The 27,140-nt window shown below is 35.1% G+C and overlaps 1 protein-coding gene across 1 annotated transcript in view; it reads right to left on the minus strand.

The window, feature by feature from the left end:
* The window catches only part of LOC132130509 (phospholipid-transporting ATPase IC-like), a 49,376-nt gene that overhangs the window by 17,821 nt on the left and 4,415 nt on the right, over positions 1–27,140 (minus strand). The window contains exons 2-11 of the mRNA XM_059542229.1: positions 7,598–7,782; positions 7,429–7,526; positions 5,300–5,413; positions 4,113–4,211; positions 3,971–4,032; positions 3,773–3,845; positions 2,239–2,309; positions 1,093–1,175; positions 720–878; positions 547–635 (exon numbers count right to left, since the gene is read on the minus strand). Of these exons, the coding sequence (XP_059398212.1) occupies positions 547–635; positions 720–878; positions 1,093–1,175; positions 2,239–2,309; positions 3,773–3,845; positions 3,971–4,032; positions 4,113–4,211; positions 5,300–5,413; positions 7,429–7,526; positions 7,598–7,766 (1,017 nt within the window). The 5' untranslated portion in view covers positions 7,767–7,782. The remainder of the gene's footprint in view (positions 1–546; positions 636–719; positions 879–1,092; positions 1,176–2,238; positions 2,310–3,772; positions 3,846–3,970; positions 4,033–4,112; positions 4,212–5,299; positions 5,414–7,428; positions 7,527–7,597; positions 7,783–27,140) is intronic.

Here is a 27,140-nt window from a genome sequence, read left to right on the forward strand (position 1 = left end):
ATATAAATAAATAAAACTATGAGGATGCACGCTCTACACATAAGATAAATAAACTCTAAATGCTCTATAAAAAAATAAAAGTAAACATTTAAATAAAAACACTATACATAAGTTATGTATACATATGTATAAATAAAACTCAATGCACTCTCTATAATAAGATTAATAAATAAGTTATAAATTAACTCTAATATATAAACTTTATATGCAGACTATATAAAAAATCATTAATAAATCTAAGAATGTACTTTTTATTAATAAGCCTCTCAATAAATGCACTCTCTATAAATTAAAATTATAAGTAGGTAATAATGTTAATGATGCAATTTACACAATGTAAATAACAAATAAAACCATGAATACACTCTATAAATACATTTTGTAAATATAAATAATTAAAAAAAATTTTGATTAAAAAAAAAGTCATAAGGAATATTAAAAAGTCAAGGGATGCTGTGTAAAGGTGGGTGAAAAAAGAAAGTCAAATGTCTCTGAACTTAGGAAAAAAGTGAAATGCTAATGAATATGAAGACGAGTTTAACTGACCGTGTAGACCATGTAGTTCATCAGTATGTCTATTCTGGTGCGTTTGAACCTGGTCTTCCCTCCGTTCCTCATGATCTTAGTGTCATTTCCTGAAGAACGAAACATTACAGCTGCTTTAACAAACACAAACACACACCGAACCCTGAACATAAACGTGCACGTATCGAACTGACCTGCGAATATGACCAGGCAGTGGCACTCGTCCGTGTTGCGAATCCTGCATCCTCTGAGCAGCATGTTGTCCAGGTCGAGCGGGTAACTCTCAGAGTCCCAGATCATCGTTCCCATAAACTTATCCAAACGGTTGTTAGGCTCCTCGCACAAAATCAACGCTGAGAAAGACACAGAGCAAGAGATTACACTTTAAAATCGCCCTTAAATTCTCTTGAAACTTTCAGTTGCTTAGTGTCTAAATCTTAACGGTTCAAAATAGACAGAAGGACAGAAGAATGAGCTGATGCTGGATTCAAGTGCCACGCCTGGTTTGGACACGATGCATGTGCTTGTTTTGTCTCAAAGTCTGTCAAACACTCGTATCATACTCACCATTAAATCGGGCCAACTGATCCTCCTCATGAAGACGCTCGTCTGTCACCTTGAGACCCATCTTAAACTTCAGATTCGTCTCTCTGGACAAACCAAACGAAAGCGAACAATCAGAAACTACAAAATAAAAGTCATTTGACAACAACATGCACAAAAACTAGCTCACATCTCCCTTCATGAAACAATGTAAAATATAGATTTTATTTCAATATTATATTATAATATATTTTTATGTATATATATATATATATATATATATATATATATATATATATATATATATAAAAAAAATCCCCTCAACTTCAACTTGCTTGCAGTGGACATTTCACTAATATTGTAATACTATAAAATACTTAAATTAAAGTGAAAAGGATTTTATAAAATAATAAAGATACAATATTCTATCAATTAAACATTTAACATTTACAATTTTATATATTTATGAAACAATGAAAAATACAGATAGACAAACCCAGAAACTGAATTATGATCATACTTAAAAATATAAAAAAGAGGAAAAGCTGACATAAACATGACATTGAAGTAAATGAATATTCAAGGTGTGAGTCAAGAATTAAGATCCATAAACACAGTCAAACTCATAATAATATTAACAAACAATAAAAAAGAAATGTATGGTTTCTTGCTGTTGATATTTCTTTAATATTAGAATACTTTTAGCATTAAAAGATTTAAATTAAAATTAAAATTGTATAAAATTTTAATATTATATCAAATTAATACTTTAATATTTATGAAACAATGTTGTATTAGGACTAAGCTAATTGACTGAATATGTAAAAAAAAATACATTTTAAAAAATGTATAAAACATTTAATAAAGAATATTAAAATATTACATTATTATGTAATGTTTTTTTTATATTAATGAAACAAATGTCTGAGCACTTCAATGTACGTTCATAATGTTGTAATTACAAAAAAAACAAGTCATCAAATTACACAAATACTGATTCATGCAAGCACAAATGGTTTTGTAGTTATGGCCAGAAGTAGATTATGGCTTCCATAAAAAAAAAAACAGGCACTGTGTGTTGAAATACTCGTCTAGAAGTGTGGAAATCTGCAACAGTGTGATTCAGAGAGCCAATACACTGATCACTGTATGGTTTCGTGTGTCTCTTACCCGTCGAGCGCCGCCGTCTCTACATAACACAGACTGTTGGGATTGGAGCTGGACAACAACAGAATATCGGCCTACATGAGGCCAAAACACAGGTGAGAAAGAGAACTTAAAAATGATGATGAAACACATACTGTACAATAAAAGACAAAACGCAAACTGGAGCATAAACTTGACACCAAATAAATATTCAGGGTAATGTTACGACAATCAAATGTTTAATAATCAGGATCCATTAAAAAAGAGAGAAATGCACAAAAACAACAGGATTCAGTCAGGTCCTTTTTAAAATAGAGAATAATGTGATAGATATTAATATTAATATATTAATATTTCATTTATTCTGAACATTAAAATATTGAACTATGCCAATTTAATATTTTTATTTGTATCATTTTATCTAAGTAAATTTCTCATTAAATAAAGTGAAAAAGTGAAGTGACATTCAGCCAAGTATGGTGACCCATACTCAGAATTTGTGCTCTGCATTTAACCCATCCAAAATCACACACACAGAGCAGTAAACACACACACACACACACACACACTGTGAACACACACCCGGAGCAGTGGGCAGCCATTCATGCTGCGGCGCCCGGGGAGCAGTTGGGGGTTCGATGCCTTGCTCAAGGGCACCTAAGTCGTGGTATTGAAGGTGGAGAGAGAACTGTACATGCACTCCCCCCACCCACAATTCCTGCCGGCCCGAGACTCGAACTCACAACCTTTCGATTGGGAGTCCGACTCTCTAACCATTAGGCCACGACTTCCCCCGTATATTTTATATATTTATGAAACAATGAAAAATACAGATAGACAAACCCAGAAACTGAATTATGATCATACTTTAAAATATAAAAAAGAGGAAAAGCTGACATAAACATGACATTGAAGTAAATGAATATTCAAGGTGTGAGTCAAGAATTAAGATCCATAAACACAGTCTTAATTTATAATGAAATAAATTAAATAAATTAAAATAAATTAAATATATCATTTATATTTAAAACGGCATATAACGAACCTTCAAGTCTCTTCGATTTTTTTTTATTTAATAGATAATTTTATTTATTTTAATGTTTCATTTTATTTTTATTCTTTTTTTTATAAATTATAAAAGCTCTACAACAGATGAAAATATCTAAGACAACACTCACATGGTGCATGGATAAAATAACAAATTAAATTAAAAATTTATTAAAACAAATTAAAACTAATTTAAATGAATTTAAATAAATTAAATTAAATTAAAACACTTAATTAAATCATTAAATTTAACTAAATTAAAACTAAATTAAATTAAATTAAAAGAAATTTAAATTAAATTAAATTAAATTAAATAAATTAAATAAATTACAAATTAACAAGACAAGACAAAATTTAATTAAAAAACAAAATATAAAAAATAAAATGAAATAAAATAAAAAAAACAAAATAAAATAAAAAATAAATAAAAATAAAAATAAAATTAAATTAAATTAAATTAAAACATGGGAAACTCTCAACAGGAAGGCAAACAGATTCAATAATGACTTACCGGAATAAAATCATTTTTCTTTAGTCTGACCACATCACCAACTTGTAGGTTCATCCATCTGGTCTCTTCAAATCTGACAAAAAAAGAATTCATTCTGGGCATTAATTTCAAAATTTTTATGCAATATTTTTTCACTGACAAACATGAGCACTATTCTCCTGTACTTGAGTATTAAAGCAGATTAAAGTCGGTCTTCACCTGCCCTTGAGCAGCACGTCACACTTTCTGTTGTTGATTTGTTTGTCCATGCTGTGTCGTGCCTTTCAACAAGATGAGAGAAACCATTAGCACATCATGTCATTAATGATTATTTCATCAGAAACCCTGTGCAGAGGCTCACCAGGTCGTCCACCAGGTCTTTAATGGCGGTGATGGCCAACACCAGCACTAACGGCACCAGGGTGGTGTACCACTGCAGCGTGGTGATTTGAGGAATGACCTGACACATGCAAACACAGCCATTCATATCAATCCTTCAGATGATTCATAAAACAACATGAAAATAAAAACCAAACCGGTTCATTTTCAATTATATATTACTAAATTTAATACAATTCATTTAATAAATGTAATAGATTTTAATATATTTAATATATATAAATATATTATAGATTTTAATATATTTAATATATATAAATATATTATATATTTAATATATCATTTTTTTTAATGATCTGACATACAAAAAGAAGTTTTTATCCTATGTTCATTTGATTCAGAAAAAAAATTATCACCCATGTTTATCTTCAATAATATTTTAATATTTATAATAAAATATTTTAATAAATATTGAAAATATATTTAAAAAATATTACAGAATTATTACATCTTTTAAAAAATTAAATCTTTTTTTTGTTTAATTTAAAATTCAATTACTTCAATTTAATTTAATATTTTAATTAATATTTTATTGAGATATACATTAAACACACACAGATATGTATATATATATATATATATTTTGTTTTGATCTGACAAAAAGATGGACTAAAGTTTAAATCCTATGTTCATATAATTCCTAAAACAGCATGAAATTCAGCAAATGATTGTTGAAATGTATAATTATTTACATATTTATTTATTCAATTAAACACAATATATTTAATTTTATATAACAATATTTGTATATTTCATTTAATTTTAATAATCAGACATATGAAAACAAAATATGGTCATATGATTCATAAAATGACAACATTACATCAAAAAGACCCATCAAAAAGATCTTAAAAAATATTTAATAACTGATTCTGTCATTTTTTTTAATATATTTTGAATATTTACATTAATATATATGTTGCATTTAAGAGCAACAGGTGATTCTCTAAGAGAAAAAAATAATAACAAAATAAATAAATAATAAATGTCTTGATTTTTCGTTTTTCAAAAAAAGTTTGATTCATAGATAGCCTAAAAAACCAAGGCAAATTTGCGTTGCACTCATAAATTGTGTATAATAAGACATTTATTAATGCAGAGTTAGGTCACTATGTGAGGTACAGTATGGCAGTGTTTTGTCTCTCAAACCTGCAGGATCAGCAAACACAGGAAGTAGAGGTTGGCCGCTCTGTTAAACTGCTCGAACAGGTTCAGCGGCAGGAAGGTGATGATGTTATATTTGTACGTCTTGATTGCGTTGCCCTTAAAATGAAAACAAATGTAACTGGAATAAAACTTTATGTCTTAATTTTTGCAGGTTCTCATTCAAAAATAATTGAATTGTGAACTATTGCACTTAACACACTTATCCCAAGATGTAGTAAAAATCACTTTATATAAAACATTCCCCGCTGAACGTGATGAAATGATGTATCAGTATTTCAAAGAAAAAATCCAAGACTTTGTAAAGGTAAATACTTTTTCATTGTAACCCAGGCTTTTCGGTACGTTTAAAGCTTGTTGGTTGTGAAATGATGCAGATTTTCTCATGTTTCTGAAATATGAGGCTGGAATAGAAGATAGATATATTTGAAACCCTAAAATCAAATTAAAAGCTTGTCTTCAGATGTGGGGAAGGTTCCTATGGAAACCTGTTTCCACCACAGAATTCAAACATAATTGTGACAATCTCACAATTCTGATTTTCTTTTAAATCACACAAAATAAGAATTCTGATTTTGCATCTCACACTTTTTTGCCTCAGTATTCTGATATTTGACATAAAAAGAGATGGATTGAAGTTTATATAAATAAGTCATAAAATGATAAAAGTATAATTATTTCATTTAATAATATTTGAATATATTTTTGCAATATTTATAGCAATTAAAAAAATCTATAAACATACATACATGACGGAAAGATTTTTTTCTAAATACAGAATTAATTACTTTAATACGCTTTTTTTTTTTAACAAAACACGTAATTGAAACTTTTTATCTTGGAATTCTAGCTCCTTTTTTTTTTTTTTAATTGCTGAAAAGAAGTCAGAATTGCGAGACGAACCAAAAATAATATTTAAAGATAATAATATTTAGTTACACTCTCATGACTCAATGATTCAATGTGTCTCTAAATTTCATTTCCTGTTTTTTGGTTTCTCTATTTTAGTTCTATTCACGTTCTTTCTGGTGCAGAATTTTAGTTACCAAACCCAACTGATTTACCTAGATGCAAATCACAACACATCTTTTTCCAGTCTTTAACATAACTGTCATACCAAAGATCTTAAACTTCCACCTCTCTGTTGCGTGTGTAAATTATGTAAGAAAATGACCATAAAATACTCAGATTAGATCATATTAGAGGCCAAGCCCAGAAAGAACAGATAAACTCAAACAAAATGCATGGCATGTCACTTAATTATCTGGTGTTTCCTGAAGGCGTTTCTAACCATATAAATGTTTCCAACTGAAGTGTAACCGTAAGATTGACTTGCATTGTTTGTTAAGTCACTGTGAGTACAACTATGAACTATGACGTTGTTGCTGTTTTTCAGGTGAATCCAAAGGTGATTCGTGATTTCACTGACTAGAAATTAAACATTTGACAGAAAAACATACTAGAATGCAGTTTGACATTAACATTTCAGAGTTCCTCCTCAAAGAGCTAGTATTTATCAGGACAATCTGTATAGTTGAGTGTCTTAAATAAGCGCACAATGAACTTTTGTTTACACGTTCACATTAATCACTGCAGCACATCACAACAATACAAAAGCATAAAATCAAATAAATATATCTATTAATGTAAATAATCTTTTTTACTATATACACAACAAAACCAGTCGAAAGTCTGGAATATTTCAGATTTTTATGTTTTTTAAAGGATGCTCTCCCGTTCACCAAGACTGCATTTATTTGATGAAACATACAGTAAAAAAATTTTGAAATATTATTATCATTTCAAATAAGTGTCTTCTATTTAAATATATTGTAAAAAGTAATTTATTTCTGTGATCAAAGCTGTATTTTCAGCAGCATTCCTCCAGTCTTCAGTGTCACATGATCTTCAGAAATCATTCTGATATCATGATTTGCTGCTCAAGAAACATTTCTGATTATTATTAATGTTTTCATAATATTAGTGTTTTTACCGTTTTATAAAAAAAAATGGAGCAGAAGAGGCGTCTTTCAGAAACATGAAAAATCTAATCGCAATTATTCCAAACCAGGAATTCAGGTTTGAGTAAAAAAAATACCAACGGATTCACTTACAGAATATCTGCTTTTTTTGACGCACAGAAAGACCTTCTTCTGAAACTTGGGTTGATTGCAGTATTCCCTGTCATTGGCTCGGATGCTCCAGCCGGGCTCTGAGAGGAGAAACACAATCAGAAGGAGCACTAACAGGACACTTTAACATCAGATCTGTCCTTAAACTCACCGGCGGCAGGCGTGGGTATGATTACTGGTTCTGGCACATGGACATCTCTCCGATCCAGATCGTCTTCTGAATGTACCTCGTCGTCCGTCTCGTCGTCGGTGTAGGGCACCTCCTCATCATCCGGCTCCTCCTGGGAATCCTGGGAAGCGGCCCGATGTCGAGCACTCATCCTGAGAGACCCTCTGCTATGAGTAAAGAGAGAAAAATATTACATTAATGCTTTTAAACAGGCACATAAACAGCACTGAGAGCCAATAATCGACAGATTCGTGTCAGGCAGAAACATGTCAAAACAATGATTTGGCTTGCTAACACCATGAAGAAACACACACAGACACACACACATTTTCCACTACACACTGTAACAAAACACTGGTAACCAGTTTTCCTGGATCTTTATATTATTGATGCACAATGTTATTTAAATCCATGAAGAAAAGAAATGAAGACCAAAAAGTTAATTGGTTGTTCAGGTTATTATAGTTAGCCAAAACTAAAACCATAAAACAAAACATTTTTGTTACTTGAAATAAGATGTTTAAATAATAATAATAATATTATATATATATATATATATATATTACTTTATTTCATTTCTCATTTTTATTAAGTTTAACTCAAAGTGCTAAAATAAATAATCAAAACTAAAATGAACAAAACTTCATTTGTTTATTTTAGCTTGTTTGCTGTAAAAATGTCTCATTTTACTTTCGTTTTACTTAAAAAGTACTTAAATTATAAAAAATAAATATAAATTTGTAAAAATTATATAGACGTGTCTTAGAACAATAGAAAAACAAAATTACTAAAGTTTTAACAAAAATAAAAGAAATTATCAAAACAAAATCTAATTCAATCAAATGATACTAATATAACACTTGCATCTTTCTAAAAACTTTTTGAGAAGTTACATTTAAAATTGAATTCACAATAATTTCATACATTTGAAATGTGTATTTCTTGTTAATTATTAGATATTTAATACAAAATATTTTTAAATTAATTCTATATTTTAATTGAATTATTAAATAAATTTCTGATGATGACAATGATATTATCATTATCAATATGAATTGATTACTTTGTTTTTAGCAGAATTCGTAGTGATTGTGATCAGTGTTTTAATATATATTTCTCAATCCTGCAGAAAGCTCGTTGTTCCTGATAACAATGAAAGGTATGAAAAAAGAATTATGCAAAAATACAAAAAAATTAGTCAATCTTGGACAAAGAGCCTCTATACATCTATATAAGACAGAGAGTGTTGCTGGTGAAAAAATATTCTGATGTTATCAGCACTTTTCCTCAGCTTCAAAATAAAAAGCTTGCTGTCAAAAGAACACGGCTGACGTTACACAGACTCCACCTTGTGCTCGGCCGGCTGATGATGACATTCATTTTCATTTATAAAATACACAATTCCTCTAAAATAAATGTGTGTGTTTTATCATATGTCATTTATCATTAATAAATACAGTTATTTGAACTTTAAAAAGTCAATGCTCTATAATGCATTTGAATAGAGACATTTTTCCGATTTAAGTTATAAAAGAATGATTTAATATTATATATATATATTGACATAAGTAAAAAGTTAAAGGGGTCATGAATACCTATTCTACTTTAATGTTATCAAGGCTTTTACATAAAAAAATGAATATATAATATAGAAGTAACAGTCTATTTTCTGTCCTGTTTTGACCCTCTCATCTGAACACTTTTAATAGCTGTGTTAGATTGTAGACTGAAGTAAACGCCCACCGCTATGATTGAACAGTTTCATATGTTTGACAGTCTACATCCTTTATAGATGGATGCTGCTGTGATTTAAGTTTAAAGGGGTCATATGTCGTTACAAAAAGTACATTATTTTGTGTATTTGATGTAATGAAATGTGTTTATGCAGTTTAATATGGGGGGCCATATAAGCCATAATTCATTCTGGCACTCTCACACACATACATTCTCCTTTCACATACATATATTCTTGCTTTCACACACTAAAATTCTCCTTTCACATACATACATTTCTACTCTCTCTCACACACTTACATTCTTCTTTCACATACATAATTTTTTTTTTGCTTTCACACACACATGCATTCTCCTTTTACATATATATATATATATATATATATTACATTTACATTTACATTTACATTTATTCATTTAGCTGACGCTTTTTATCCAAAGCGACTTACAATTGCTATATATGTCAGAGGTCGCACGCCTCTGGAGCAACTAGGGGTTAAGTGTCTTGCTCAGGGACAACACTGGCGGTTCACAGTGGATTCGAACCCAGGTCTCCCACACCACAGGCATGCGTCTTATCCACTGCGCTAACACCACCCCACCACATATATATACACACAGTACAGACCAAAAGTTTGGACACCTTCTCATTCAAAGAGTTTTCTTTATTTTCATGACTATGAAAATTGTAGAGTCACACTGAAGGCATCAAGGGCTATTTGAGCAAGAAGGAGAGTGATGGGGTGCTGCGCCAGATGACCTGGCCTCCACAGTCACCGGACCTGAACCCAATCGAGATGGTTTAGGGGTGAGCTGGATCGCAGACAGAAGGCAAAAGGGCCAACAAGTGCTAAGCATCTCTCGGGGAACTCCTTCAAGACTGTTGGAAGACCATTTCAGGTGACTACCTCTTGAAGCTCATCAAGAGAAAGCCAAGAGTGTGCAAAGCAGTAATCAAAGCAAAAGGTGGCTACTTTGAAGAACCTACAATATGACAGATTTTCAGTTGTTTCACACTTTTTTGTTATGTATATGATTCCACATGTGTTAATTCATAGTTTTGATGCCTTCAGTGTGAATCTACAATTTTCATAGTCATGAAAATAAAGAAAACTCTTTGAATGAGAAGGTGTGTCCAAACTTTTGGTCTGTACTGTATATATATATATATTTCTACCTTTTTTGCTATCCAATACTTCCTGTTTAAGCAGGACGTCACTCTCAGAGCAGGAAATACATGTGCAAGACCTGCTCAGCTCGTCCTCACAATTTTACAGTTATGCTATTCAAAGTCATCCTGTTTTCTTTTCAAGTACATATTTTAAGTTTTTATTTTTAACATATCATTATGTAACCAACGTGTTTTAAAGATCTGTGTACAAGTACTTAGACACTGATTTTGATCGTATTAACAGGGCTTAACGCTAAAGACATTTTCAACTGCTCCGGTTCGGCCTGTGGTTTATTTATTTTTTACTTGCCCTGGCAAAATTTTCACAGGACTTGCCTCAATCAATCAATCAATAAGACTTATTGTTTTCATTGTTGACTGTAAACATTGTATTGTAATAAATAATAACCATTTTGCACAAATAAATAAACCATGCTTTTTCGGGTCTTTCAGGTAGGCCTAACTATTCCAGTTAAGGATGCACTGATCAGGATTTTATTTATTTTACAATCAAATGAGCCGATTCCCATTCTCGTTGCCAATTTATTTAGTTCTTCTTCTTTTTTTTTCTTTTTTTTTTACATTTATTAAATGTTTATTTTGCTCTGTTACTGGCCATACTAACCTTGAGCAAACAAACAAACAAAAAAATATGCAACATGAAGCAAGTGCACAAAACAAAAACATCAGATTGGCTGAATGAATATTTTATTATTACTATTTATTATTATTAGTTTTATTTCCTTAATTATATGTGTGTCTGCACTATGTTTGTAATTTCTGTACTGGAAGCTCCTGACGAAATTTCTTCTGTGTGTAAACACTTGGCAATAAAGCTCTTTCTGATTCTGATGAAAATGCTAATTCAATCTCTGACAACAGGTGGCGCTTATAGAACACTAGTCTAGCACTGAGTTATTGCTGCACGCAGAGCCGCAATTGAAAAAAAAAATTTAAATAAGTAAATGAAAATCTAAAAATAAATAAACTGCAATGAGTCTTGAGTTATTTAAACAAAGATATCGCTGTCCCTAACTTGCAACATCCCACTTAATTAACTTCCTAAATTAAATGGAAAAAAAAAAACCTTGTACGCTTATAATTCGTCTATCTGGCAACACGACTGAGGCTGAGCTCGCGTCCTCAATCACAACTCGCTCAAAGTACGAGGCCATGTAAAGTTTTCACAATAATAATATTTTTTTTTTTTTAAAAACCAAGATAGCATGCTGAAATACTTCTGCGGCTGCCTCATCTGCCTCACCCATCAAGACCTGTCACGGTGAGCCTGATCGCGCCTAACCTGCCTTGCGTTTCAACTAAACGCCTTCCGTTTCCACTATACTCTCTCTCTCTCGCACATACATACATTCTTCTCTTACATACATCTATATATGTGTGTGTATATGTATGTGAAAAGAGAGTTTATGTGTGTGAGAGTATAAATATATGTATGTGTAAGGAGAATGTATGAGTGTGAAAGCAAAAATATATGCATATGAAAGGAGAATGTAAGTGTGTGTAAGAGTAGAAATGTATGCATGTGTAAGAAGAATGAAAGTGTGTGAAAGCAAGAATATATGTATCTGAAAGGAGAATGAAAGTGTGTGAAAGCAATAATATATGTGTGTGAAAGGAGAATGTAAGTGTGTGAGAGTGCCAGAATGAATTAAGTCTTGCACGGCCCCTCATAGTTTAATGTAAAAAAAACCACATTTTCCACATACTGTACATTATTGTTGCAGTAAATACAAAATCTATTGTCTCACAGGACCAAGTTGCTACATAAATAAACATACAACACTAGTCATAAGAACAATGTTTAAACCTATAAATAACTAACTTACTGAACACGGTAATTGAACTATACATATAAATAGTTGACTATACATGTACATAACCTAAGACAGACTATTCAAGTACTTTACATAATAGCTGTTTATGCTATTGTGCAAAGAGACATTTAAGGTTAAGAAGCCAACAGTGTAATATGATTTGTGGTGTGTTCACAAGTAAACATTTAAGTCCTTGTTATGTTCTTGTAACATCGAGTGTTTATAAGAACAGGTCTGGTGCATTTAGAGAGAAAAGAATGTGTTTCTACAGGTTTGTCCAGCCCACTCACCTCAGAATTGCACAATGTTTTTGAGGTTTTCCAACGGTATACATGTGGTGTGTGTGGGATGGGGGGGGGGGGTTGAGAGGATCTTGGTTTCAGGAGGTAGGGTTGTGGATGGGGATGAGGTGATTGGAACTGAGGGCTCTCACAGACTGGGGGAAAAAGCTGTTGAGCTGTCTTGTAGAGTGGGCTCTGATGCTCTAGTACTGTCTTCCAGATGACAAGAGCTGGAAGAGATACTGGGAGGGATGGGTGGAGTCATTCATGATATTGGTGGCTTTATTGGAGCATCATGCAAGAAACATGTCTAGGATGTAGAGGAGAGTGGCACCAATGACCTTTGCATCTGTGTTCACTGTGCGCTGTAGGGTCTTGCAGACAGCAGCACTGCAGTTCTATTACCAGACAGTGTTGCAGCTGGTCAGCACACTCTCAATGGTTCCCCTGTAGAATGTGATTCTTGGCCCTAGAAGGAAGTGGAGCCGCTTTTGCGCCTTCTAGGAGAGTGATTTAGTGTTGGTGGTCCAGGTGAGGTCTTCTGTTATGTGCACTCTAAGGAATTTTGTCCTGCTGACTCTCTCCACAGTCGAGCTGTCGATGGTCAGTGGGGGGTGGTCAACAGAGTTCTTCCTGAATCCATCATGGTTTCATCATTGTTGCTGATGAGACCTACTACAGTGGTGTCATTACCAAACTTGATGATGTGGTTGGAGTTAAACTTGGCAGTGCAGTCGTGGGTCAGCGGCGTGAAGAGCAGCAGGCTCAGTGTGGTAGTGCTGGAGATGTTGCGGCTGACACAGACTCACAGAAGTCTTCCAGTTAGAAGGTACATAATTCAATTAAAGAGGGGTATAGGCCCAGCAGGTTTAGTTTGTTGATGAGTTGTTGTGGGTTTATTGTGTTGAATGCCGAGCCGAATCGATGATCAGCATTCTAACATAGGAGTCTTTATTTTCTAGGTGGGTAAGAGCCAGATGGAAGGTGGAGGAAATTGCATCATCCATAGAGAGTTTGGACAGATTGCAAACTGGAGAGGATCGAGTGTGTTGGGGAGGCTGGTTTGGATGTTGTGCATGAGTAACCTCTCAAAGCACTTCATCATGATTGGAGTCAGTGCTATGGAATGGTAGTCATTTAGACAGTACACAGATGCAGGTCTGTGAGGTTGTTGTAGGTGGCTGCCTCTTTAAACATGTTCCAGTCTGTGCGCTGAAAGCAGTCCTGTAGTGTTGAGGTAATATCATCAGGCCAAATTGTGATAAAAGTGGTCTGAGATTAGCAGAACAGCAGAACAGAGATGTGATCCGAGTACCTGAGATGGGGGTGGGGTTTAGGCTTGTTGGCGATTTTCTCTGTCGGGTAAACCAAGTCCAATGTTGTTTCTCCTTTTTGCAAAAGCACATGTTGGTAGAACTTTGTCAAAACTGTCTTTAAGTTTGCGTGGTTGAAGTCACCGGCTATGATGAAAAAGCCTTCTGGGTTATTTGTTTGTTGTTCGCTGATGGAGCAGTACAGCTCGCAAAGCGCATTTTAAAAAAAAGTGGTGACCCATACTCAGAATTCATACTCTGCTTTTAACCCATCCAAAGTGCACACACACAGCAGTGAACACACACACACACAACGTGAACACACACCCGGAGCAGTGGGCAGCTATTTATGCTGCGGCGCCCGGGGAGCAGTTGGGGGTTCGGTGCCTTGCTCAAGGGCACCTCAGTCGTGGTATTGAGGGTGGAGAGAGCACTGTACATGCACTCCCCCCACCCACAATTCCTGCCGGCCCGAGACTCGAACTCACAACCCTTCGATTGCGAGTCCAACTCTCTAACCATTAGGCCAAGACTTCCCCTTTAGCGTTCACGCATGGGGGAATGTAAACTGCGACAATAACAGGGGCTGTGAACTTCCGCGGCAGACAGAAAGGTCGACACTAGGGATGCAAAATATCGATTAATTCCATAATCGATTGTCCTTTAAAGGTCACGTTTTTCGTGTTTTTTAAGCTTTGATTGTGTTTACAGTGTGCAATATAACATGTGTTCATGTTTCACATGTAAAAAAAACAGTATTTTTCACACATATCTGTATACCGCTGTTTTCACTGTCATAAAAACGGGGTGATGACTTCCTTGTTCTATGAAGTCCCTCCTTCAGAAATACGTAACGAGTTCTGATTGGGCCAGCAGTTCCTGTGTTGTAATTCGACAGCAGCTGAGCGCGCCCTGCCCTCCTGGAAACGCGATTGGGCTAGTTTTGGACTAGTTTTGAGAAGCAAGTGGGCAGGATTTGTTTTGAAAACATGGCAATCCTGATCTGAACGCACGTGCTGGAGATGTACTTCTAATCACAGAACGTTTACTGACGAGATGCACATGAAAATCGCATTCAATTTTTTTGCACAGCCCTACCATCTAGTTAACAAAGCTAAACAGCGTTGCCCTTTGTGTAATAAGTTACAGAAACTGTTGAACGCACCAACTTAATTAATAAAATACACTTACCGGTTGTAGTCCATAAACAACGCCTTCTCCAGACAAAGAGGGAACTGCTCCATCTTTCAAGAATAATCTTTGTGCGAATCCGGCATTAAACTGATTGAGATTGAGGAAGCTGTCCTCAGCAAAATGTGCTGCACATAGTTTTACATGTGGATTATAATTTTCGGGAACCGAGTTAAACATAAATTGTAACCATTGTTTTCAAAGTACAGCGTCCCTGGGAAGGCAAAAACAAAGGTGATAGGACTCCGAGATGAAAATAACAGCGTTTCGACGACATGGTGACAAAAGCACTCTTCAAACGCAACTCTTCCTCCTTCTCCGTGCGAGCACAACAAGACCACGCCCCCTTTTTGTGTATTCCTGTGGGCGGAGGTTAGTCAAAAAACTGTTTAAGTGACGACATTACTGCAAGAACTAGAGGGATGTAGTCCAAACGGGTCGTTCGTTGTAGGCGAATTCTGTTAAATAAAATATCTCGCTTGGCATTGAACTTTGAGCTTTAGAATTTTACCGATATTATTTATACTCTAACAACAGCATTACACACTAACTAAAGTTTAAAACATGGGATCACGAAGAACGGGAACTTTAATTTAAAGATCAATTACTCGATTAATTGTTAAGGCATTAATTGTTAACCATAATGCTGCAAAATGGATCTATTGCAGGCTGCAGTCACTGGCATGACAGGATGTGCAAAAGCCACACACACACACAAAACGCTTTCTCACTTGAATTTAAGGGGTTTTAGTCTGAATAAAATGCTAGTAGAAGGATTATAAAATGAATAGATGTGATTATGATTATTTTATAAAATAAAGAGAGCGCGCCATACGTTTGAGATCATTTACTTTGTTGGCTTTTCTATCCCGCACGGAGACCGCTGAATGCGCCTCTTTAAATGGTTTTGTGGAGCTCGTTGTTGTAGCTATTTTAAAACACAATTGCAATGTTTTCAACTGACAATATGGCATTTAAAATAAAATGATCCCAAATGTAACTGTGGCACGTGTGACTGCACTGTGCAGTAAGTGAAGCGCATCCTTCGGCGCTGCTGCAGCAAAACACTGTTGCTCACATTAATTTGATCCTTCTGAATTCTGTTCTAGAAAATGAGTGATTTTGAATTTTTGCGTTCCAGTAGGCCTAGCCTATTTGTTTTGCAAAATCCGACATACAGTGCGAATTAGATCGTGACAATGTGCGTGCATACGAAGACGAGGACGAGCGCGGCTTTGGCTAGATTTATTTGGAGATTACTGCTTATGTCTCATTCGGCACAAATCCAAATGTTTCCATATTCGCAATGTATCTGAACGTTAAACTATTATTTATGTAAACTACTTACACATTCGCACATAGACAGAAAAGATGATCCTCTTCATATGAGTAAAAACATCCTTGGAACAGCAGAGAGGACCGGTATACGGTCTATTTAAACTGACCAGTGTAACCTTTTAAATGTTTAGTTGACTATTTTATCTTGATAATGAACAGACTGCGATGCAAGTTTGAATCGCTAGAATATACGTGTGCTCCAGGGTCTGATGTGATCGAAACAGCTGAGACAGAAAAGAAAAAAAAAACAGGGTTAGAAAAATGTTAGATGACAATTGCCACAAATTAATAAGTCGTAGAAACGAATTAACAAGTTGTAGGAATGAACAGACTATCTGTCCTGTCACTGTGTCCTGCAGTCCTGCAGAGCGCAGTTATCTGGTGAAATGACTTAGTTAGGCTACTACATTTCTATTGCTTTTCATGTTGAAGAACTTCTGTGTTGTTTCTATTTTAATGTACATTTAAAGTTTAAATCACATTAAAAGCTTAAATAGTACACTGTGAATTAATGATGATGAATTTATATACGGTCACCGTCAATCACAGCCGACCGCACGTGTTCTTAAACCTTAATAACCTTTATCAGCCTTAATCGATCAATCTCTTATCGACAATTAACCGATAATCGATTAATTGTTGCATCCCTAGTCGACACTTCACAAAAACAAAAACTTCACCAGTGATGAACAGTGTTTTGTCACTACCACAGCATTGTTAAAAAAAAATTCTACTTGAAAATTGCATTTAATAATTTACACAGGGAAAAAACTAGTGTCACTACCAATCACATTGTAAAAAAAACTAGTTTTTTCCAAGTTAATAAAATTAATAATATTGGAGTGTTTTACAAAAAAATTATAATAATGATTATATATATATATATACTGTTTCAGTTTTTATATTTAATGTTCATTAAATTAGTAACTTGCAACTTCTTTTTGATTATTTGTGAAATATTATAGCAATTTCTGAGTGAAAACTCTTTTTTGTTACTGCAATCCATTTACATGTATACATCCAAAGTCACTGCATATATTCAAGAAATATTAAACATTTTATATTTTCTATATTTTGCCATATAATTTATCAGAAACAAACTCATAACCCATGATGCCTTTCTCTACAGTTTGAGCAACATGAATGCCTATAAATATGCAAAATAAAACAAGGAAGGACTTGGAGCAAACTCAAAGTCACCAGTGTTCGCAACCTTTTTTACATTCGTAAAGTGGTGCATTTCTGAGTGAAACATGATTCTGGATAAAGCCCCCCACCATCACCACCAAAATTTCACAGGGATTAAATCAATTAGGTATGACTTTGATTAGAGTATTAGTGGGAAAGGGAAGCATGTGGTTGTTTCAGAGGTGGCAAACAGAAACATGGTTTAAGAAAGTCTATAGTAAACAGTCAGAGAGTCCGTTTTGATTTCATGTTGACTTTAGTGATGGATGAGTTTCTCAGGACGATCCTCCTCTGGTCTTATGGAAACCTGAGGTGTTGTTCATGATCCAAATGAGTGCTCAAGCATCGCTAAAACATCTACACCGATATCAGGTATCAAACGTCATTGTTTGATAAGAGATTAATTTGGAAAAGAAGATCCTTCTGTAAACATTTAAATGTGTCCTCCTTTTCATCACATGGGGTATTGCTTAACACATTTACCAAAATCAAAAACCCCTTTTCTTGGTTTAAATATTGTATGAAAAACAGAAGGAGGTGCCATGTTTTGGGAATGAGATAAATCTACTTAAAGCCCGAGATAAAGTTGCACAAATCAAACCGCGGAGATTAATTCAAACTTGCACGCATTCATTTGATTAAACGTGGCCCACAGCGCTGAAATAACACACAAGCCACCAGGATGCTACTGCGAAACTGTGAAGAGAATAACAGAGCACACATCCGGAAAGAAAAAGAAACTCAGCATGCAAAACACACACCCATGTTTATCCACGGCTCGCTTTGCATATGTGATGTAATGCCACATGACGTGACATTTTTAGCAATGAAGAGAAGAGGCCTGAGAGAACCACTGAAGAAACTCTCAACCGGATCCATCAGAGAATTTCATCAAGGCTTTGTTAAGGAGCCACATTTACATTAAGACGGTTTTAGTTTAGTGTTGAGCACTGAATACATGGTTTATTCCTTCACAATGAAGATTCTTCAGTGGTTTTCAGATTCTACAAAACCCTCTTCAATAACCATTTGTGGCCATATAGAGTTATTGAAGGGATACTAAAAGGATCTGGATGTAACATTTCATGTACATTTCAAGATGATGATATTTCATTACATTCTGAGCATAACCTGATCTCTGTGTCTGTTTTGCCACACTGCCCATCCACCTCAGGTCCAACAGTCAAACAATGAACAATACAAGATCTTCTGTTTTTTTTAAATAGTTTTGTGAATTTTGAGAAAAAAAAAATGAAACGTGTAAATATATAAGTATACATATCATGGACGAGGCCAAAAATATTAAAATGAGTGGACCTTGGTGGAATAGGGTGGACCTCAATGACTACTAGTGATGCGCGGGTCGTCTCACATTACCCGTGGGCCCCGCAGGTCGGGGGGAAGTGGGGGGGTTAAGAAATTGGCCCTTTATTTGCCTTTTTATTTTGACCTGAAACCAACATTGGATAAATAAATTAAACTCCCAAGAATTGTCCAAACAGCGATGCTATTAGAGCATTTATTGTAATATAAATGTATTTCTATTTATCGATCGATCGATCTCTCTATCTCTCTATCTATCTATCTATAGGCTATAAGTACACAATATATATAGGCCTATATGACCACATTTAAGAATAATATGCTTTCTTATTTGTTTAGATAATTTTTTCAGAAGGGTTTGACCAAACTGTTAAACTAAGTTATTTACAAATAATCCAAACACCTGATTACTTTCTAATACAATTAAATTGTAAAGAATTTACAGATCCATCTTTGAAATCTGATTGGTTGATAACTTTTGACAATATTTAATTCAGGTTTGAAAATTATTAATAGCTATCTACAGCGCATGAACCCAGAGAGATTTGAGCGTCCACAGGACACAGTTGAGCGAGAGGAGAGACAAGTTTTAAGTGAGCACGCTGTTTTCGGACGAGAGCAGGTATATCTGAGTGCGCGTCCGGTTTTGTGCAAGATCAAAAAATCCGCGCGCAAGCGGAGAGATTTGCGCTCACACATTGTATTAATGTGCTTTCGCGCTACAATAATGCGCTCTCTCCATATTTGTCAGTAAAATAATGTCATATATTTTCATATTTCATTAGGTTCTTTGATAAGGTTAAAATACAAAGACAAAGTAACAAGACATCAGTGTTCAGTAATTGTGTTCATTTTAAACTGGATTTCTGACAGGCGTTATACTTTTCGAGAGCGATCAGATGTTGCTTAACGCTTGGTGCCGCTCACAAGCCTGCGTGATGTGTTTCCAGTCTAGGTACCATTACGAAAGGAAAATATATTTACCAATATATATTGTGATATATTGTAATATCATATTTTCCCTTTTTATTTTCAAATATATTATATATTTGAATACAGTTAATAATATATTAGTGATACATATATTATATAATATATTGCAAAATATACAAATGATTGCCGCTTTCAATATATTGCAATATATTGGAAAAAAATAAATATATATAAGAATATATGCCTAATATATTACATGATATTTTCCAATATACTGCAATATATTTTTGTTTCATAAGTTAAGGGTTGATGTCGACGTTTCGGGTTCTGTTCTTGTTTTTTTTTTTTTAAAGATATCTGTTTCGACATGCTCGTCTCGTGTCATGCGTGTTAAAGGTTTATTTCACTAGCAGACGTAAACTCATCTTCCCATCCCCCGAACAATATGCGATTGGCTAAACAGTACTACTAAGCTTATTGATTGGCTGTTGCAGTAGGGAAATTATATGAAAAAGTTTTCGCTCTACAGTAATTATCTTTTTATGAAACTTATTGTACGTTTTTAAGTAATTAGTATTGTCATATATGCAATTTTTTATTTTTTTGTCTGTTCTGATTCGGTGGGCCAGCCGTCAATCTGAGTGGGCCAGTGCCACCCTGGCCCTTATGTAGCCTCGCCCGATACATATACACACAAATGGTAGAATAACTGATAGAACAACAGATAGATAGATAGAGTGATGGATGTAACATGGATAGATAGAGTGACAGAACGACAGATCAATGGATGGATGGACGGAAGAAACGGTAGATCAAATGACAGAAGGATGAAAAGACAGACAGAACGATAGAACGATAGAACGACAGATAGGTAGATAGGTACATAGGTACATAGGTAGATAGGTAGGTAGATAGATAGATAGATAGATAGATAGATAGATAGATAGATAGATAGATAGATAGATAGATAGATAGATAGATAGATAGATAGATAGATAGATAGATAGATAGATAGATTGATAGGTAGATAGATAGGTAGATAAGTACATAGATAGATAGATAGATAGATAGATAGATAGATAGATAGATAGATAGATAGATAGATAGGTACATAGGTAGATAGATAGATAGATAGATAGATAGATAGATAGATAGATAGATAGATAGATAGATAGATAGATACTTCAGACTGACACGATCTGAACAACACGTTCGGTGAGAACGAGATCTCAATGAGATCCACTCAGACACAATCAAACCCTTCAGCTGTCTGCTGCTCTATTCACACCATCACAGCTCAAACATCGCCTTCTGTCTGCGATCAACAGCTTGTGTTAATGAGTTAAGTGTTGAGCAATTCAATGTTCACTGTATATAGCAAACCAGTTCTCCATGCATGCCAGCGTTTTATGTCAAGTATCTCCGGAGTGCTTTACTAAGAGACCTTTGGTTTTAAACACATGCTTTTAAATGTCAAACCACCTTTTAGTTCTGTCTATGGGTTTGTGTGTTAGGTATGTTCAAATGGAAAAAACAAATCACAAAAGGCTTATTTAGTACACCTCTTCCCTGTACCGTGAATGACACTATCCAACAATCCTGATGTACAGCTCATGCAGACGTACAATCACACGTGTCATCGCATACTCTCCATTCTATGATGACGAGAGCAAAGATACTCATTCAACAGACAAAACAACCGCCCAGGGCCACAAAGAGCATCTGTAGGCCTGCAGTACTGTGAATACGAGCGCGCAGGTGTTGGGAAACAGGTATAAAGTCTCACCCAGAGACACGCTATGGAAACCTTTTCACGTGGGGGAAGGGTTCAAGACAAAAAAGGGAAGGAGAAAACGAAGGGATCCCTTTGAGATCACATTCACCTGCTGTTGTGCAACCTGAGAAGAGAGAAACATCAGCTTCTGTGAACATCTCACTGCGTCAGAAGCGACAAAGACACATCCAAACTGATCTCTCCTCGATTATATGCATAAAAACAGTGTGGAAGAGACTGTTTGGGGATATTTAATAAATATGCAAAGTAGATGTTAAGCATAAAGTTGGTTAGGTAAGTGGTTAGGGCTTGGTACACACATATATACAGTATGTCCATTTTGAATAGAAATAATAGAATTAGACACTGACAATATACGTCATGCGATTATCGATGTGACGTGCACTATGAAGGACCATAAGATGCCATTCACACAGAATGTGCTTTTGTGTTAACAAAGATGCGACGCGGGCAGTCGAAAAGGAAAAAAAGCATGAAGATGGGTGTTGAACTTTTTGTAACATGAGTGCCTTGTTTTCAGAAAACCGTTTCATGCATGAGACAATCAACACCACACAAACGCGTCCATTTTTACATAGTAAAAACAATGTAAAAGCAGCAGTTGAATAAAAGCCTATAAAGAAGTACTACTGTATGTATGATCTATTTCATGTTTACATTATGGCGACAGACTGGAAGCTGCTGTTCATTGTTTATTTTTAATGTTCTGACTTATACCTTTTTCCATCAAAACCTCAGGTCTTGAATTTGACCTCCTACAAGTGAAAACAGCCATCAAAACGATGCAATTAATTAACTGATGACATGCCTCCAGCATCTACTTAGATTTCCTCTCGTCACTTCTTTTCTCTTCTTTGGCTGTTAATTAAACACATTTGATTTGTGTTCATTAATGCGTTTCATTTGATTGAACACGTTTGATTTTTTCAGTGCGTGCGTTCGTTATTTAAAGAAGGACCGTTAGTCTTAAATGGTCCTAATCTTAATCAAATGAAGCTTTGTTCTACTCCACGTTTCTCTGTTAACAGTCACTCATCGGTAAACTCAGTGTTATATTTGTCTAAGAAAGTAGCAGTAAAGGAGCCAAGTGCTCAAAGTCATTCAAGACTTTCTGGACAGATCTTCCCTAAAGTAATATATATATACCTTTATTTAACCAGAATAAAACTCATTGAGATTAAAAATCTCTTTTCCAAGAGCGTCCTGGCCAAGACAGGCAGCAGCACAATTAACAAGGTTACAGACATAAAAACATATAACATCAACATATAACAATTTATACAAGTAATAATTATAAAGTCATAAGAAATCAGAATTTCACATATTATTGCAAGCAAGGATCGTCCGTCATAACTGAGTCAGTCATAACATCTACAGCCAGTTTGTGTAGCTTCCATGTTATTTAAAAGTAATTTAAAATCAGCTAATGAAACTGGCTCCTTAAGATTCAGGACATTTTGCAGCTGATTCCAAGTGCAGGGGGCCGCATACTTGAACGCCCCTTTTCCCAGTTCGGTCCTGACTTGAGGGACAGATAATAATAATAAGTCCTCAGAACGAAGACAATATCTTCCTGTATTTTTCTTTTCGATGTAAGATTGGAGGTATGGGGGAAGCAGACCAAGAATTGCCTTGTAGATAAAAATGTACCAATGGTTAAGTCTACGGTTGGACAATGCAGACCAACCAACCCGATCATACAAAGAACAGTGATGAGTAAGTGCTCTAAAGTTTGTGATAAACCTAAGAGCTCCATGATAAACAGTATCCAACAGTTTCAAGCTTGTGGTGGAAGCATTCATGTATATAACATCGCCATAGTCCAGCACTGACAAAAAAGTGGCAGCAACAAGCCTCCTTTTGGCCTCAAAAGAAAAAACATGACTTGTTTCTAAAATAAAAACCCAATTTCAGCTTTAATTTTTTTACCAACTGTTGAATGTGAGGTTTAAAAGAGAGTGAATCATCAATTAGGATACCAAGATACTTGAATTGAGATACAGACTCAATCTCGGAGCCCTGAGAAGTAGTGATGGGTAGAAGGTTCCGTGACTTTGATTTTGCATTTGAGAACAACATAAGTTTTGTTTTGTCGTCATGCAAGTTGAAGCTGACAAAAAACTTGGTTTGGAGTTGATGCAGAGCAGTATATCACAGTATCATCAGCATAAAAGTGAAAATTTGCATTGAAGACATTTTGATCAAGATTGTTGATATATAAAATAAATAGAAGTGGTCCCAGCACTGACCCCTGGGGCACACCCTTGGATATACTAAGAGGGCTGGAAGTGAGACCATCTGCCTGTACACACTGGGATCTACCTGATAGATAGTTGTCAAACCAGCAAACTGTTTGTTCTGACAACCCGACACTGAGAAGTCTTTGTTTTAATATTGCATGATCCACAGTATCAAAAGCCTTCGATAGGTCAATGAAGAGAGCTGCACAATGTTGTTTTTTATCTAAGGAGTCAATAAAATCATTTACTACTTTTAGGGCTGCTGTAGTTGTGCTGTGTTTTTTACGAAAACCTGATTGAAAATTAGACAGAATATTGTTGATAGTTAGAAACACTTTCAATTGTTCGTTCACCAGAGTTTCCATAACCTTGGTCAGGACAGACAATTTCGAGATGGGTCTATAGTTATTTAAATCAGTCGGGTCGCCTCCTTTTAACAGAGGAAAAACAAATGCGGATTTCCATATAAGTGGAATTTCATTCGTGTCCAGAGAAAGATTAAAAAGATAAGTCAAAGGCGGTGCAATAAAATCAGATGCTAACTGTAGAAAATAAGGCTCCAAGTTATCAGGACCAGCCGATTTTCTAATGTCTAAAAGTGTGAGGGCTTTATGCACTTCTGAAACTGAAAATGGCTTGAAACTAAAAGAATTACTGACTCCAGAATGACCATGCGAATTACCTTTGGGATGATTCTGATGTGAAGTGTTGAGGGAATCAAATAATGAACCAGAGGCAATAAAATGCTCATTAAAACAGCCAAGCATCTCAGACATATCGGATAATTTATGTGAGTCCTTAAGAATACATTGTGGCAGCTCAATGCCAGTTTTATTTCCAGCCAAGGATTTAATTGTCTTCCAGAATTTTAAGGGGTTATTTAAATTATTTGAAGTTTCTATAAGAAAGTGGTCAGCTTTGGCCTTCCTGATAGCCACAGTGCACAAATTGCGCAGTCTCCTGAAGAGCAACCAATCAGAATCCAGGCTTGTTTTCCTGGCTTTCGCCCAGGCCTTATCACGCTCCTGAAGAGAGTTGGCTAAATCTACAGTGAACCATGCATTGTTTCGGCCTTTTACTCTATATTTTCTGAGGGGAGCATGCTTGTCAACAATTTCTTTAAAACCATCATAAAAAAATTTCCAAGCATTTTGAAAATCTGCAATAAGATACATTTTATCCCAATCAAAATAAAACAGGTCATGTAAAATCCCTTGTACCGAAAAATGTTTTGCGTCACGCTTAATAATGATACGTGGCTTGGTTTTGGGAATTTTTGTGTTCCTGACCGTGGCAACAACACAGTGGTCACTAATGTCATTTGCAAAAACAGAAGCTGCTGAGTATTTGTGAGGAACGTTGGTTAGGATAAGATCAATTAAAGATGATTTATCTGGAAATTTCAGGTTAGGTCTGGTGGGACTGTCAACGAGCTGAAAGAGATTTAGCGAGTCACAGTAAGCTTTAAATTCATCAGATACTGGATGTAACCAGTTCCAATTTAGATCTCCAATGACTACAATTTCGTTCTGATTTAGACCTGATAAAAGCTGCATTAAAGAAGGCAGAGCATCCCTGACAGCTGATGGTGTCCTATAGCAACCAACTACCGTAATGTGGAGAGTCTTCGAGACCTCGAGGTCAAGAGCTAAAAATTCGAATCGCTTACTCACTGATTTAGAGAGAAGCATATTTACACGAAACTTATTTTTAATATATACTGCGACACCCCCACCCCTTCTGGGACGATCAGTCCTATATACGTTGTAACCATCAATACTGATATCCTCAATCAGAACAGATTTGCCTAGCCAAGTTTCTGATAAAACAATTACATCAGCTTCAGTTGAGTGTGCCCAAATACGAATCATATCTATCTTTGCAATCAAACTACGAACATTCAAGTGAATAAAACCAAGGCCAGCCCTGGATTTAAAATCAGCAGGGGTATTGAGACATATAGCAGAGTCTGGGCCTGGATTAGGTTGCACATTTCCTGAGATCAACAGCAACAGAAAAATTAAACACCTCAGCTTAAGTGATTTAAATGATTGAATAGAAGATTCATTCTTTGAGCTTATTTTTAGTACAAAGCTACGAAGGCAGCTTTCAGAAATAGTAAAATTATTTTGTAAAGCCATAACACTGATCAGACGGGCCAAGTCCGCAGTGCCAGAGGAGAAGAACAGAGGCAGGTTCATTGATTTAATGTCTGATGCACAAACAGATGCGCACGTCCCCCAGCGTGTTGTGACTGTAATTAAAAGACCTGCACGGGAGTAGTTGGTCCTGTGCGGGCTTCCATATATTCCGCTCAAGATTAGTAAACACATTACAAAAAAGGGCAGCGCCATTGCACGTTCCGTTCCTAGCCAATGCATAGGTAATCCAGTTCAGATTTTCAGACCTCCTGAGAAAGATGACGTTGCATCACGTCATGTGTAAACAGGAAGACAAGCCCAATGAAGCAATGCTGTGAAAGAAGTGATTAAAAATCAGGACCCGCCGGATTTTAAAACAACAAAGATACAGATTCAAGCACAAGGCGCAAAGACAAGAAAAAAGCACTTCCCTTTCTCATGAGAAGTTTGGACACGTAAGATTCGAAGGCGTGTCGGCGATTTTGATGCACTTTAAAAAAAAAAAACATTTTGCTATATGCATTGGTGCAAGCATGCATGAAGCACACTGCAAAGTGTGTGTCCATGTGTTAAAATGACATGGTTTTGGTGGTGTGTTTTGTAGACTTCAGACTGAATTTTAAGCTTTATGAATGAAACATTGGAAATAAGACATTTTTAATATTCTTCCAGACGGGTTTAAATGTGGAGTAAATTAAGAAAAGGTTCCTGGTTCTCATATGAAATCTCTCTCACCTAATTCCCTCTAGATTGTTCATTTTAGTGACTAATCTGTGTTTATTTTAATGCACGTGATGACATGTTCGGGTTAAAAGTGTTTTTGAGAGTCTCACTCATGTTTCTGTTCAGGTTGCACTAGTAAAATCTTCTTTCCCTCCAAAACAACACAAGCAAATCGCTCCCCAGAATTGGAAGGCCACCACTCCAGGATTTGACTTTCCTGACTTGTGAAGCAAATGGGTGAGAATTTGAATCCAGCAAATTGCAAAACTGATTTGCACAAAGCATCTTGGGAAAATATCTCTGAGTCACTCTTCTTAAA

This window comes from Carassius carassius, chromosome 47 (genome assembly GCF_963082965.1).
Source record: "Carassius carassius chromosome 47, fCarCar2.1, whole genome shotgun sequence".
In the NCBI taxonomy this organism is placed as follows: Eukaryota; Metazoa; Chordata; class Actinopteri; order Cypriniformes; family Cyprinidae; genus Carassius; species Carassius carassius.